Source organism: Scleropages formosus, chromosome 1 (genome assembly GCF_900964775.1).
Source record: "Scleropages formosus chromosome 1, fSclFor1.1, whole genome shotgun sequence".
NCBI classification, from domain to species: Eukaryota; Metazoa; Chordata; class Actinopteri; order Osteoglossiformes; family Osteoglossidae; genus Scleropages; species Scleropages formosus.
Window position 1 is genome coordinate 17714366 of NC_041806.1, and position 15669 is coordinate 17730034.

Sequence of the window (15669 nt, forward strand, 5' to 3'; positions counted from 1 at the left end):
AGATGTGCACCACTTTGGAGAGAAGCATCTGCTAAATGAATAAATGTAAATGTAAATAAACATCAGCAAGAATGTAAGTCAGCGACCAGACATGTTATTGCACCAATCCCAGGCCTTGGGTCTCAGTTCCAAACCATTTTGCTCACACCTTTCTCCAAACCCCACGTCCTATCAACCATCATGCCAAGGACCTTTTTGTGGTGCTTTGAGGGATTTTTTCCTCAGTTAGGCATTTTAATTGCAATAACAAATGGGGTCAACTTTGGGCAAAGCCTGTCTATTTATGCCACTGTGAAAGGCCTCATGTCTCCATGAAGCAATTAGGAATGTTGGGAATGTTCTGTTGCCAAATGGCAGGAGAAGTTGCACCGTTCGCAACATCCTTTCTACACTTCTACCCTTTCTACCCTTGCTCTTCATTTTCATGAATCTGTTTGGAAAGTCATGACAGGAAGAGACTCTAACCCTGCTTACATTACACATCTCCCGGACAATTGCCTTCTCTTTTTCACTCAGATCTTCTTCATACTCATCTGGTACTTGCTTGTCCAGGTTCTCGTGGACTTCAAGGACCTGAGGAATGCAAATAACAGGCAATAATAAAAAACTGTAGTGCTTAAGATTAAGTAGAATAGTTGATAATGGTGCTGTTTATTTAGGGTCAACTTACAAAAGATTATAGAATATACTGCATCATAGTCACCACAAACCTTTTAAAACTGAGACTATATTAATATGACATGGTTTTTGAAACCTCAGAGTAATGTGGCAGCCAATCAAAAAGGAATACAGGACTATGTACAAGAATAGACATTAACACCAACTATTTACATTAATCTACACCAGCCCCCCTCAAGCAGCGCAGCATGCCCAGTGGACCAAGGGCAGGTGCCTTTCCCAGTCTCTCTGGTGTTGGGAGGTGAAGATGGAAAGCTGAGTGGTGAGCGTGTGGTTGAAACACTCCACTAGACTCAGTGGGTGAAAAGTGGTGTGCATCTTCCGCACCCCCAGCCAGTTGCACACCTCCCTCATGACCCGTGACTCGAAATTCCTGTCTTGGATGCTGTGCAGCTCCTTGGAAGCGGCAGAACATTTTTTCTACCAAATGTTCAAGTAGCAGCACTCTGTCTGGTACTACATACGCCTCGGGCCACTTGGTGAAGTAGTCCATAACCACGAGCATGTAGCAGTTTCCCTGATTGGTGCGGAAGAAGGGTGGCAGGATGTCCATACCCATGCGATCCATGGGGGCGCTTGACTGAATTTGCTGCAAGGAGACGCTACTAGTCGTTGGGGCCTTTACATGCCATGCAGGTGTCGCAGCAGTGCACAAACAATTCCACATCCTATATTTACATTATTCATTTTGCTGACAGGTTTCTCCAAAAGCAACTTACGATTATTTACCCATTTATACAGCTAGGAAATTCTTCTAGACCAATGTGAGGGTAAGTATCTTGCTCAAAGATACCACAGGTGGAAGTGAGACTCAAACCTGTGATTTTTAGGTCCAAAGGCAGCAGCTCTAACTACTACGCTACTAGCTGCCCAGTCCTGACATCCTGATGGCATTCTGGCCAGTGGAACTGCTGACAGAGCTAGTGCAATGTCTTTGCCGCACCAAAGTTCCCGATGCCGGCATAACCGTGTACACACTGTAACACATCTTCCCTGAGGCTATGGGGTTGAGGAGCTGCCACAGGATCTGCTCAAACACTGGCCCTTCCCACCATCAGTATAATAGCCCCCTGGCAGGGTGAGGTTGTCCCACTAGGAGCAGTAAGACTTGCCCTCTTCTCCTGCTTGTGACAGCACAATTTTGATGCCCCATTGCTGGTATCCGTGTCCACAATGAATAGCTTGATGAAATTGACAAGGCCAGAAAAGGGGCGGCCACGTTGCAGAGATTGAGAGGCCAGAGATCAAAATGACCATAAAGTGCCAGAGGCATAGGGGGTGCGGTGGCGCAGTGGCGCAGTGGGTTGGACCACGGTCCTCCTCTCCGGTGGGTCTGGGGTTCGAGTCCTGCTTGGGGTGCCTTGTGGCGGACTGGCGTCCCGTCCTGGGTGTGTCCCCTTCCCCCTCTGGCCTTATGCCCTGTGTTGCCGGGTAGGCTCCGGTTCCCCATGACCCCGTATGGGACAAGCGGTTCTGAAAATGTGTGTGTGTGTGCCAGAGGTTCTGCCCCAGGGAAAATGCTGTTTTCACGTGAGCCTCCAGTGCCAATGCAACCTGCCAGTAGACATTCCACAGGTCCAGGGAGCTGAACCACCGCGAACCTGCGATGCAGTCCAGTGCATCATCAATGCATGGCAGCAGATATGAGTTCTGCTCGATCACGGCGCTTAGGCTGTGGTAGTCTATGCAAAACTACCAGATACTATCCTTTTCATGGACTACGACCAATGTAATGCTCTGGGTTCGAATTGGGTAAAGAAGGATGCGCGGATACCGTTCATTATGAACGTTTATTAGAACACCGGCACACAGCAAGAAGTAGCAGAGCAACCCAATGAAAATAATGTCCTCAGTCCGAGGACTCCTTTTCTTCAAGAACCTGTACCTCAAGCCAGCCTTTCCAGCCCATTTTAGCCTTTTTCAAGTTTAATCATACTCTCCAGTTGGCACTCAACAGTTTATAATCCCTGTCCGCACCCAAGGATGTTAACCAACTATTTTACACACACACACACACACACACACACATTTTCAGAACCGCTTGTCCCATACAGGGTCGCAGGGAACCGGAGCCTACCCGGTAACACAGGGCGTGAGGCCGGAGGGGGAGGGGACACACCCAGGACGGGACGCCAGTCCATCGCAAGGCACCCCAAGTGGGACTCGAACCCCAGACCCACTGGAGAGCAGGACCCAGTCCAACCCACTGCGCCACCGCACCCCCTAACTATTTTACATTTTTCCCATAATTCCCAAGTATTTACAATAAACATCTGTTCCTGCTCGAACATGATGCTCCTCAGTAACGCGGGTTGTTACAATACTTTAAACCTGTTTTTTCATTTACTACGGCACACCAAACGCAAAAGCATTTACTCTGCTGATGAGACCTTCAACATCAAAATTGTGACTAAAAAATCCAATGTGCAACAAAAGTGCAGGTGAATTACAACACATGAATGTATGCGTCTCTTACCTTCATTGCATGGACCACAGCTTCTGGTTTGTGGACTGAAGATAGGTACCCAGTGGTGGGGGTAGAATCACTTGTCGGAATTCGGATGGAGCCCTTCAAGCAAGGAATGTGGTTACCAATGACATCTCCTTGTATAATACTCTGAAATGACACTTGTCCTTCAACTTTCATGTTCCTCAGTCTTGGTTCAAGAAGCCTACAGTGATTATTTTTCCAGATGCCACCTCTTTCCATTAGGTCATTATACAGACTGAGATGTGCACTTGATTTGGAACATAGACAATACTACACAGTGTAAAGAATCAACAGGAAGGAAAACCTATGATTTTAATGCACACCTGTGACAGGAGGTGAAGTATTATCTCACAAGCACTGGCAACTGGGTAATTTTATTTTAGAGTTATAGAACTAATTACAGCTGTCCTACTTAGTTTAAATGAAATCATATTTTGGAATTGAATATAAAAGCATTATTATTATTATTATTATTATTATTATTATTATTATTACACTCATAACTACTCAACTACTTTAGAAATATGCAATAACCAGCCACTTTACTAAGTACCTGTGGCCATTTACACAGCCAATATATATATAATTTCCCCACTCGCCCCCCTTTTTGTGGGCGGTCTTACTCCTTCAAGCTCGGGTCCTCTACCAGAGGCCTAGGAGCTTGAGGGTTCTGCGCAGTATTTTAGCTGTTCCTAGGACCGCGCTCTTCTGAACAGAGATCTCGGATGTTGTTCCCGGGATCTGCTGGAGCCACTCTCCCAGCTTAGGGGTCACAGCCCCAAGTGTTCCGATTACCACGGGGACCACTGTTGCCTTCACCTTCCACATCTTTTCTAGCTCCTCTCTCAGTCCTTGGTATTTCTCAAGCTTCTCATGTTCTTTCTTTCTGATGTCGCCATCGCTTGGGATGGCGACATCTATCACTACGGCTTTCTTCCTCTGTTTGTCCACCATTACTATGTCCGGTTTGTTAGCCATTACCAGTTTGTCAGTCTGGATCTGGACGTCCCACAGGATCTTAGCTTGGTTATTCTCGACCACCCTTGGGAGTGTATCCCACTTTGATCTTGGGACTTCCAGCCCATACTCGGCACAGATGTTCCTGTACTCTATGCCAGCCACTTGGTTATGGCGTTCCATGTATGCCTTGCCTGCTAACATCTTACACCCTGCTGTTATGTGCTGGATTGTCTCAGGGGCATCTTTGCACAGCCTGTACCTGGGGTCCTGCCTGGTGCGGTAGACCCCGGCCTCTATTGATCTTGTACTTAGAGCTTGTTCCTGTGCTGCTATGGTTAGTGCCTCTGTGCTGTCTTTCAGTCCAGCTTTGTCCAGCCACTGGTATGATTTTTCGATATCAGCCACTTCTTCAATCTGCCGGTGGTACATACCGTGTGGGGGTTTGTCCTTCCATGATGGTTCCTGTTCTTCCTCGTCCTCCTTCTCGGGTTTCTGCTGCCTGAGGTATTCACTAAGTATCTCATCAGTCGGGGCCATCTTCCTGATGTAGTCAAGGATCTTTGTTGTTTCATCCTGGATAGTGGCCCTGACGCTCACTAGTCCTCGGCCTCCTTCTTTCCGCTTAGTGTACAGCCTCAGGGTGCTGGATTTGGGGTGAAACCCTCCATGCATTGTCAGGAGCTTCCTTGTCTTGATGTCAGTGGCTTCTATCTCCTCTTTTGGCCAGCTTATTATGCCAGTGGGGTATCTGATGACCGGCAGGGCGTAGGTGTTGATAGCCCGGACCTTGTTCTTCCCATTCAGCTGACTTCTCAGGACTTGCCTTACTCTCTGCAGGTATTTGGCGGTTGCTGCTTTCCTTGCGGCCTCTTCATGATTCCCATGCACCTGCGGGATTCCAAGGTACTTGTAGCTGTCCTCAACATCTGCTATGTTGCCTTCTGGTAGTACAATCCCCTCAGTTCTTACTACCTTCCCTCTCTTTGTTACCATCCGGCTACACTTATCCAGTCCGAATGACATTCCGATGTCATTGCTGTAGATCCTGGTGGTGTGGATCAGGGAATCGATGTCTCGTTCACTCTTGGCATACAGCTTGATGTCATCCATGTAGAGGAGCTGACTGATGTTTACTCCATTCCGTAGTCGGTATCCGTAGCCAGTCTTGGTGATGATCTGGCTGAGGGGGTTCAGGCCTATGCAGAACAGCAGTGGGGACAATGCGTCTCCTTGGTAGATGCCGCACTTGATGGTGACTTGCGCAATTTGCTTGGAGTTGGCCTCTAGGGTTGTTTTCCACTGCCCCATTGAGTTCCTGATGAAGGCTCTTAGTGTCCTGTTGATCTTGTATGGTTCTAAGCATTCCAGGATCCATGAGTGAGGCATCGAGTCATAGGCTTTCTTGTAGTCAATCCAGGCGGTGCACAGGTTGGTCTGTCTGGTCTTGCAGTCTCAAGTGACTGTTCTGTCTACCAGTAGCTGGTGTTTTGCTCCTCTGGTGTTTCTACCAATTCCTTTCTGGGCCCCGCTCATGTATTGAGCCATATGCCTGTTCATCTTAGCCACTATGATACCCGAGAGCAGCTTCCATGTTGTGCAGAGGCAGGTTATCGGGCGATAGTTGGATGGGACTGCTCCTTTTTGGGGGTCCTTCAGGATCAGGACTGTCCGGCCTTCTGTTAACCATTCAGGGTGGGTCCCATCCATTAGCAGCTGGTTCATTTGTGTTGCCAGGCGCTCATGGAGTGCAGTTAGCTTCTTTAGCCAGAAGGCGTGGATCATGTCAGGGCCTGGTGCTGTCCAGTTCTTCATACTTGAGACTCTTTCTTGGATGTCTGCCACTGTGATGGATCCTGCTCAGGGAAGTTCCTGTGGTCTGCTCTTAGATCCACTAGCCACTGGGCTTTGTTGTTATGTGATGCCTCCTTCTCCCTTATGTTTTTCCAGTATTGCTCAGTCTCCAACCTTGGTGGGTCCGCTCTCATCTTATCACCCTGCCACTGAGAGTACACTTTGGATGGTTCTGTGGAGAACATCTGGTTTATTCTTCTGCCCTCTATCTCTCTTGTGTACCTCTTCAGGTGGTTAGTCAAGGCTGTGAGTCTTTGCTTGGCAGTTTCTAAGGCCTCAGGTATAGACAGATTGCTGTACTTCTTAGGCAGGGTCTTCATCACACCTTTATGCAGTTCCGATAGCTGGCTAACTTCCCTTCGTGCTGCCTTGATCTTGGCCTTACATATACATATATACACATACATATATATACATATACGTACATATACAGCTCACCCATTCACAGTCAGTAAATCATATGGTTGTGTATATAAAGCATTGAGAAAAAGTTGAGAGGTTCAGTTACTGTTTGACTGAATGTTAGAAGACATGTGACGAGAGATGGGCATGGCCACACTGGAACACACGCCAGCATCTCAGAAATGGCCACCCCTCTACAATTTTTGCACAGTACAGTGTCAAGAGCTTGTACAGAATGGGACAATGGTGAAGAAGTCTCACTAATAAGAGAGACCAGAGGAGCATGCCAAGGCTCTTCAGTGCTTGTTAAAGGCTAAAAATGCAAAAATAACAGCTCAGTATCACAATGGTGTGCAAAAAAAGCATCTTTGAATGCAAAACTTTTCAAATCTTGAACTAGATGGGCTACAGCAGCAGAAGAGGGAATGCTGGCACAGTGAGTAGTGCTGCTGTCTCACAGCACCTGGATGGTGCGATAGGATGTGGGTTCAATCCCCATTCTGTGTGGAGATTGCATGTTTCCTCTGGGTGCTCCAGTTTCCTCCCACAGTCCAAAGACATGCTGTTCAGGTTCCCCTGTAGTGCTTGAGTGACACAGGGAGAGTGTGTTCAACTAATATATGGATGAGCAACCCATTGTAAGTAGTGTATCTAGCAGTGTAAATCACTTTGGTGAATAAGGTGTGTGGGCTGATAACCCTACATAGTATCCATTATAAGTTGTTTTGGAGAAAAATGTCTACCACATAAATGAATGTAACACCATGTCAGGGTCATTTCTTGTCTGCAAAAAAACAAGAAGATGAAGTTCGAGTGGACATACAATTATGAAAAGTAGACAATTTAAAAGTGGAAAAAACACTGTCTGCTCTGTCCAATCCGAGTTTCTGTTGTGACAGATGGCAAAGTCAGAAACTGGTGTAAAAAGTATAAATCCATGGCCCCATCGTGCCTGGTGTCAATGGTACAGACTGGTGGAGGTGGTAGTATAATGATGTTGGGAATGTTTTTTGGTACACATTAGGTTTTAATTACAAATTAAGCATCATTTGAATGACACAAAGTACTGAACAATGTTGCTGACTGTATGCATTCCTTTATGGCCATTGCAGCTTTTCTTAAATTGATACTTCCTTATCACACAGCACACAACATCTCAGGATGGTTATCCATCCATCCATCCATCTTCCTCCGCTTTTATCCGGGGCCGGGTCGCGGGGGCAGCAGTCCGAGCAGAGTACTCCAGACCTCCCTCTCCCCGCACACCTCCTCCAGTTCCTCTGGGGGAACCCCAAGGCGTTCCCAGGCCAGCCGGGAGACATAGTCTCTCCAACGTGTCCTGGGTCTGCCCCGAGGCCTCCTCCCAGTGGGACAAGCCCGGAGCACCTCCCCAGGGAGGCGTCCAGGAGGCATCCGGAACAGATGCCCGAGCCACCTCAACTGGCTCCTCTCGATGCGGAGGAGCAGCGGCTCTACTCCGAGCTCCTCCCGGGTGACTGAGCTCCTCACCCTATCCATAAGGGTGCGCCCAGCCACTCTGCGGAGGAAACTCATTTCTGCCGCTTGTATCCGCGATCTCATTCTTTCGGTCATGATCCAGAGTTCATGACCATAGGTGAGGGTAGGAACGTAGATCGACCGGTAAATTGAGAGCTTCGCCTTACGACTCAGCTCCCTCTTCACCACAACAGACCGGTACAATGACCGCATTACTGCGGACGCCGCACCGATCCGTCTGTCGACCTGCCGCTCCATTTTTCCCTCACTCGTGAACAAGACCCCAAGATACTTAAACTCCTCCACTTGAGGGAGCAACTCCCCCCTAACCCGGAGGGAGCAATCCACCTTTTTCCGACTGAGAACCATGGCCTCGGATTTGGAGGTGCTGATTCTCATCCCCGTCGCTTCGCACTCGGCTGCAAACCTCCCCAGTGCACGCTGCAAGTCTTGACTTGATGAAGCCAACAGGACCACATCGTCCGCAAAAAGCAGAGACGAGATCTCGCGGCCACCAAAACAGACACCCTCCGTTCCCTGACTGCGCCTAGAAATTCTGTCCATAAAAATAATGAACAGAATCGGTGACAAAGGGCAGCCCTGGCGGAGTCCAACATGCACCGGGAACAGGTCTGACTTACTGCCGGCAATGCGAACCAAGCTCCTGCTCCGGTCATACAGGGAACGAACGGCCCGTAGCAACGAGCCCCGAACCCCATAATCCCGAAGCACCCCCCACAGGATGCCACGAGGGACACGGTCGAATGCCTTCTCCAGGTCCACAAAACACATATGGACTGGTTGGGCAAACTCCCACGAACCCTCCAACACCCTAGTGAGGGTATAGAGCTGGTCCAGTGTTCCACGGCCAGGGCGAAAACCGCATTGCTCCTCCTGAATCCGAGGTTCGACTATCGGTCGGATTCTCCTTTCCAGTACTCTGGCATAGACTTTCCCAGGGAGGCTAAGGAGTGTGATCCCCCTGTAGTTGGAACACAATCTCCGGTCCCCCTTCTTAAAAAGAGGGACCACCACCCCGGTCTGCCAGTCCAGAGGCACCGTTCCCGAACTCCACGCGATGCTGCAGAGGCGTGTCAGCCAAGACAGCCCCACAACATCCAGAGACTTGAGAAACTCGGGGCGGATCTCATCCACCCCCGGAGCCTTGCCACCGAGGAGTTTTTTGACTACCTCAGCAACTTCAGCCAGGGTAATGGACGAGTCCCCCTCCGAGTCCCCAGCCTCAGCTTCCTCTACGGAAGGCGTGTCGGAGGGATTGAGGAGATCCTCAAAGTACTCCTTCCACCGCCCGAGAACATCCTCAGCTGAGGTCAGCAGCGCACCACTTCCACTGTAAACAGTGTTCGTGGAACACCGCTTCCCCCCTCTGAGTCGCCGGACGGTTTGCCAGAATCTCTTTGAGGCCGACCGAAAGTCTTCCTCCATGGCCTCACCGAACTCCTCCCAAGCCCGAGTTTTTGCCGCGGCGACTGCCAGAGCCGCGCTCCGTTTGGCCCGTCGGTACCCGTCAGCTGCTTCAGGAGTCCCATGAGCCAGCCAGGCCCGATAGAACTCCTTCTTCAGCTTGACGGCATCCCTTACTTCCGGTGTCCACCACCGTGTTCGGGGATTGCCGCCGCGACAGGCACCGGAGACCTTATGGCCGCAGCTCCGAACAGCCGCACCGACAATGGAGGAGCGGAACATAGTCCATTCAGACTCAATGTCCCCCACCTCCCTCGGGACCTGGTTGAAGCTCTGTCGGAGGTGGGAGTTGAAGACCTCTCTGACAGGGGCCTCCGCCAAACGTTCCCAACAGACCCTCACTATGCGTTTGGGCCTGCCAGGTCTGTCCAGCTTTTTCCCCCGCCATCGAATCCAACTCACCACCAGGTGGTGATCAGTTGACAGCTCAGCCCCTCTCTTCACCCGAGTGTCCAAGACATATGGCCGAAGGTCAGAAGAAACGACTACAAAGTCGATCATCGACCTCCGACCTAGGGTGTCCTGGTGCCAAGTGCACTGGTGGACACCCTTATGCATGAACATGGTGTTCGTTATGGATAAACCGCGACTAGCACAGAAATCCAATAACAACTCACCGCTCGGGTTCAGATCAGGGAGGCCGTTCCTCCCAATCACGCCCCTCCAGGTATCACTGTCGCTGCCCACGTGGGCGTTAAAGTCCCCCAGTAGAACGACAGAGTCCCCAGTGGGAGCGCTTTCCAGCACGCCCCCCAGGGACTCTAAAAAGGCCGGGTACTCTACACTGCCGCTAGGCGCATAAGCACAAACGACAGTGAGAGACCGTTCCCTGACCCGAAGGCGTAGGGAGATGACCCTCTCATTCACCGGGGTAGACTCCAACACATGGCGGCTGAACTGGGGGGCTATTAATAAGCCCACACCAGCCCGCCGCCTCTCACCTTGGGCAACGCCAGAATAGTGGAGAGTCCACCCTCGATCGAGTAGAGTGGTTCCAGAACCCAAGCTGTGAGTGGAAGTGAGCCCGACTATATCTAGACGGTATCTCTCAACTTCCCGCACCAGCTCAGGCTCCTTCCCCGCCAGTGAGGTGACATTCCAAGTCCCAAAAACCAGAGTTGGCGCCCGAGGTTTGGGTCGGCCGGGCACTCGGCCCCGACCACCGCCCAAAACACAACGCACCGGCCCCTTATGGTTTCTCCGGCAGGTGGTGAGCCCACCGAAGAGCGGCTCCACGTTGTGGCTTCGGGCTGAGCCCGGCCAGGCCCCGTGGGCATAGACCTGGCCACCAGGCGCTCGCATGCGAGCCCCCCCCCCAGGCCTGGCTCCAGGGTGGGGCCCCGGTGACCCCATACCGGGCGGGGTAAACGGACGCCTTGATTTTTTTGTCATAAGGGGTTTTTTTTGAACCGCGCTTTGTCTCGTCTGTCATCCAGGACCTGTCTGCCATGGGAGACCCTACCAGGGGCATGTAGCCCCAGACAACATAGCTCCTGGACTCATTCAGGCACTCAAACCCCTCCACCACGATAAGGTGGCGGTTCACGGAGGAGCTCAGGATGGTTATACAACCATAATTGACTTTACTTCAAAGGTATGCACAGTTCCCACCTCTTAAACCAATGAATCATCTTTGGATTATGTGGAATGTGATATTAGCAGAACTAACGTGCCACAGAAGAAAGCTGTTAAGCCAGCCTCGACCAAGAACCCTGTAAAATGAGGGAGTGTTCCGTTCCCCTTGTTGGTGTTCTGAAGATACAAGAGTGTCCCACCTGGTACTAGCAAAGAGTGCATCATAGAATGCCTGGCGAGGATAAAATACCATATCTTTATTATAAGAAGGTTACTGTTTTAACAGAACAAACTCAATTTAGCAGGAAACACCACTGGTTTTGACTATAATTTCAATAGAGACTTTGTTGATTTCTGCTCTAATTATTTATTAAGATCTGATCTACCCCAACACTTCTTTCTTGGTCATCACAGAGCAAAGCAGAGTAGCTCACAAAGAGGCATTCACATAGCCAAGGCAACTGTTTAGACATAGCCTTTAGAGTCTTTGTCTCACTTTTAATCTAAAAACAATGGCATGAAATTCCACTGCTGGCAGTCTTTCTCTAATCCCAGGGCAAGTGTGACATTAGTCCAAGCAATATGCCATCCTCTGCCCCAGTAAGAGCTTCCAGCACTCGGGCTCTGTTAAGGGAAGGCAGCACTGGTGGACCTGGACAGAATGTCCCATTCATTTCAAGAAGCACTCACTTAAATTCCCCAAAAGGCTAAAAAATGCAACCCATAAATTAATATGCTTATACTACAAAGTGTTTTCTCCTCCACAGTCAGGAAACAAAAAAAACTTTTAGAACAACAATTAAGCATACAGCTGAGGTTGATGGTTCAAAACCAAAGACAGACTTGCTGCTTTGTCCATTTTTAAATTGGTACCTTACCCAAACTGTTTTAGCAAAGAATCATTATTTGCAATGCAAGTCATACACAAAACAAGCATAATTCATTGCTTAAAATCTACTCATTAGGTGAATTTTCCTTATTAAAACGGACTTTAAATTACCAAGAATTTTAATGGAAAAAATATGTAATGTATTCTGAAAAGGTTCACACATTTTTTTCCCAAGCATGCAACTCTCCTGCTATATCTTTAACATATTCAGTAGTACATACATAGTCTGTGATATACACAGTATGAAATACATAGTCTGTGATGGTGACGCCTCGCTCGCTCCCAGATGTGTTGAATGATTTCTACACATGGTTCAAAGCACAGAACAACATGCCAGCAGGTAAGACCACACCAACTCCCACTGACCAGGTGCTTTGTCTGTCTGCAGCAGATGTCAGGAAGACTCTGTCCAGAGATAACCCATAGAAAACTGCAGGTCCTGAAACATACCTGGCTGAGTACTCAGGGAATGTGTTGTTCAGCTTGCAGATGTCTTCACGGACATCTTCAACATTTCCCTGAGCCAAGCAGTTGTCCCTGTGTGCTTCGAGACAACCACCATCATCCCTGTGCCGAAGAAATCATGTGTCCTACCAGCCAGTTGCACTCACACTTATCATGAAGTGCTTCGAGCTGCTAGTCATGAAACACATAAAGAGCAGTTTTCCCACCACACTAGACCCATTCCGGTATGCCTACCGTCCCAACCGTTCAACAGAGGATGCCATATCTGCTACATCCACCTTTCTCTGACCCATCTGATGCTAGTCATTGACTTCACTTCAGCATTCAACTGAACCATCCCTCAGAAACTGATAACTAAGCTGAGCCTGCTGGGTCTGACCACCTCCCTCTGCAACTGGATCCTGCACTCTATGACTGGGAGACCCCATTCCGTCAGGATCAGCAACTCCACCTCCAGCACCACCACACTGAACACCGGTGCTCCCCAGGGATGTGTGCTCAGTCCACTGCTGTTTACCTTACTGACTCATGACTGTGCTGCAAAGTACAGTTCAAACCATATCATCAAGTTTGCTGAGGACACTACAGTTGTGGGGTTCATCAGCAACAATGATGAGTTAGCATACAGAGAGGAAGTGAATCAGCTTTCAGAATGGTGTAGAGACAAAAATTCTTCTCTTAATGTTGATAAGACTAAAGAGATGATTGTCGACTTCAGGAGAACCCGAGTAGATCACTCACCACTGCACATCAACAGAACAACTGTGGCGCGAGTCAAAAGCTCCAAGTTTCTTGGTGCGCACATGACGGAGGATCTCTCCTAGACTCTCAACACCACCTGCCGAGCCAAGAAGACCCAGCAGCGCTCCCACTTCTTACAGAGGCTGAAGAGAGCCAAACTCCCCCCTCCCATCCTCACCACCTTCTACAGAGGGATAATAGCATCCTGACCAACTGTCTCATCATGTGGTATGAAAACTGTACAGTCTCTGACCGCAAGACCCTACAGCGAGTTGTGAGAACAGCTGAAAAGATCATCGAAGTCCCTCTACCCATCATCGACACCTCATGCAAAAACCGCTGCATCCGCAAAGCCACCAGTATTGTGGACGACCCCTCTCATGGACTCTGCCTGTTTGCCATCTGGCAGAAGGTACAGGAGCATCCGTGCCACCACCAGCAGACTCTGCAACAGTTTCTTCCCTGTGGCAGTCGGATTACTCAACACCCTATTGCCTCCCGACGCTCACCTGGCACAGTCAAACAGCTAACCCAGCACGACTCCATACACTGCAAACTGCCTTCAGTACAGCCCATGTCCGCATCCGTGTCCTGTCCTGTGTATTTATTTACTGTCTTGTACTCCCGTTCTGTGTTGCACCATGGTCTCCGGAGAAACGACATTTCGTTCCACTATATACAAGCTATATAGAAGAATGACAATAAAAACAAGTTGAACTGGAATATATTGAGAGAATCTTATTTTAAACCAAGAATGCATTATCAGAACTACCTAATGGGGATCATCTTGGGGTAGCAGACGCTTTTTTCCTAAGCGACTTCCAACAAATTCTATGTAGTGTTATCAGCCCTCACACCTTATTCACCAAGGTGACTTACATTGCTAGATACACTGCTTACAATGGGTCACTCATCCATACATACATCAGTGGAACACACTCTCTCTGTCATTCACACACTATGGGTGAACCTGAACAGCATGTCTTTAGACTTGCGTACTTGTGCTTGTTCAGCTCTTTTGTAGCTAATATGTATGGTACATAACAAACTCGTAAACAAAACACACATCTATCTTATGCTTTTCTCAAAATAACTTACAATGTTAAGCTAATTACTTATCCATGTATACAACTGGGTAATTTTATTGGAGAAACTTAAAGTAAGCACCTTGATCAAGGGTACTAAAGCTGGGATTCAAGCCTGCAACCTCTGGGTCCAAAGGCAGCAGCTCTGTTATGCTACCAGCTGCTCACACATATTGTCATGCCGATGCCATCAAGTCAAACTATCGCACCTTCTGCGCATCAGAGCAACCAGAGATAAAGGAAGCCACACCAAGCGCAAGGTTGCAGAGTCTCATTGAGCCCACCGCTTCTCCTGCGACAACCAGTGGAAACCCATTTACCTCCTTGTCCTTACAGTCCCTCCCTGTTCTTTGCCCTTCGTCCCCTTGTCCCTGTCTTCTTGGTTCCTGATCTCCTGCCTTGTCTGATCAGCCTCGAATCCCATCTCACCCGAAGAACAACGTCTGCGCCTTGAATAACCTTTGCCTGTCCCCGACTACGATTCTTACTTATTCCCTTGTCCAGTTCTCCCAACATAAACAAACCCACGATTGGGTCCTCACCGACTCCTCGGTCTCGTGTCCTTGTTCCTGACGCATACATATGATACTCAGAGCTGATTTATTAATTCAACCTTTAATGCAAATAAAAATGAATAGTAAAAGAAATAAATGTATGGAAACAATGCAAGTAAATTTTTACTCACTGAACAGACTTACATGGTGCCTGTCAGCTCCTAGGCTGTGCAATTGGATGTGGGTTTTCATCACTGCTCAGCATATGTGAAGTTTGTATTTATTCCCCGTGTTTGCATGCCTCTCAAAGATATGAGTTTCAGGTGGATTGCTGACTCTGGTTGTGTGTCTGTGTGCCTGTCTGTGTATTTAAGTCTGTGCCTAGGTAATGCCATGTTATATGTTACATGACTCTGGCAAATATATGTGTAAATGATTGTACAGAGTTTAGTGCAGTCCATATAACATTGTAAGTCACTTACAATGACAAAGATATCGGCTAAAAATATTTGTTAATCATTAGTTGTCCAAGTACCACAATCCTGCTGTCCGGTCGGTCTGGGGTTCGAGTCCCGCTTGGGGTGCCTTGCGACGGACTGGCGTCCCGTCCTGGGTGTGTCCCCTCCCCCTCCGGCCTTACGCCCTGTGTTGCCGGGTAGGCTCCGGTTCCCTGCGACCCCATATGGGACAAGCGGTTCTGAAAATGTGTGTGTGTGTGTGTGTGAGTGTGTGTGTGTGTAGTTGTCCAAGTTAATGTACAGTACATTACTTTGGAGAAGAAAACATGCCTGCTAAATGAATAAATGTAAATGTCTCTCGTTGCCAGAAGGAATGCAAAATCGAAGTCTGTTCCTTGAGCATGTACAATTCCAGACAAGTGGACAGACAATAAAAGGGCTAATAGAACATAAGTAAGAATAACATATAGAGATAAACATTGGGTTTATTTGCCTGCCAGTTCTCTGCTTTGTCCTTCAGCTGCCTTTTCGACTCACAAGGCCAGCAGCACTGTAGGATGGAAGAGCATGTGACTCGGGATGCACATGATTTTAGCTG

The 15669-nt window shown here is 48.6% G+C and overlaps 1 protein-coding gene across 1 annotated transcript in view; it reads right to left on the reverse strand.

Annotated features, from left to right (window-relative positions):
* Window positions 1-15669, reverse strand: part of LOC108920389 (coiled-coil domain-containing protein 85C-A-like) — a 90804-nt gene that overhangs the window by 651 nt on the left and 74484 nt on the right. The window contains exons 5-8 of the mRNA XM_029255315.1: window positions 10547-10552; window positions 8457-8479; window positions 3155-3224; window positions 475-573 (exon numbers count right to left, since the gene is read on the reverse strand). Of these exons, the coding sequence (XP_029111148.1) occupies window positions 475-573; window positions 3155-3224; window positions 8457-8479; window positions 10547-10552 (198 nt within the window). The remainder of the gene's footprint in view (window positions 1-474; window positions 574-3154; window positions 3225-8456; window positions 8480-10546; window positions 10553-15669) is intronic.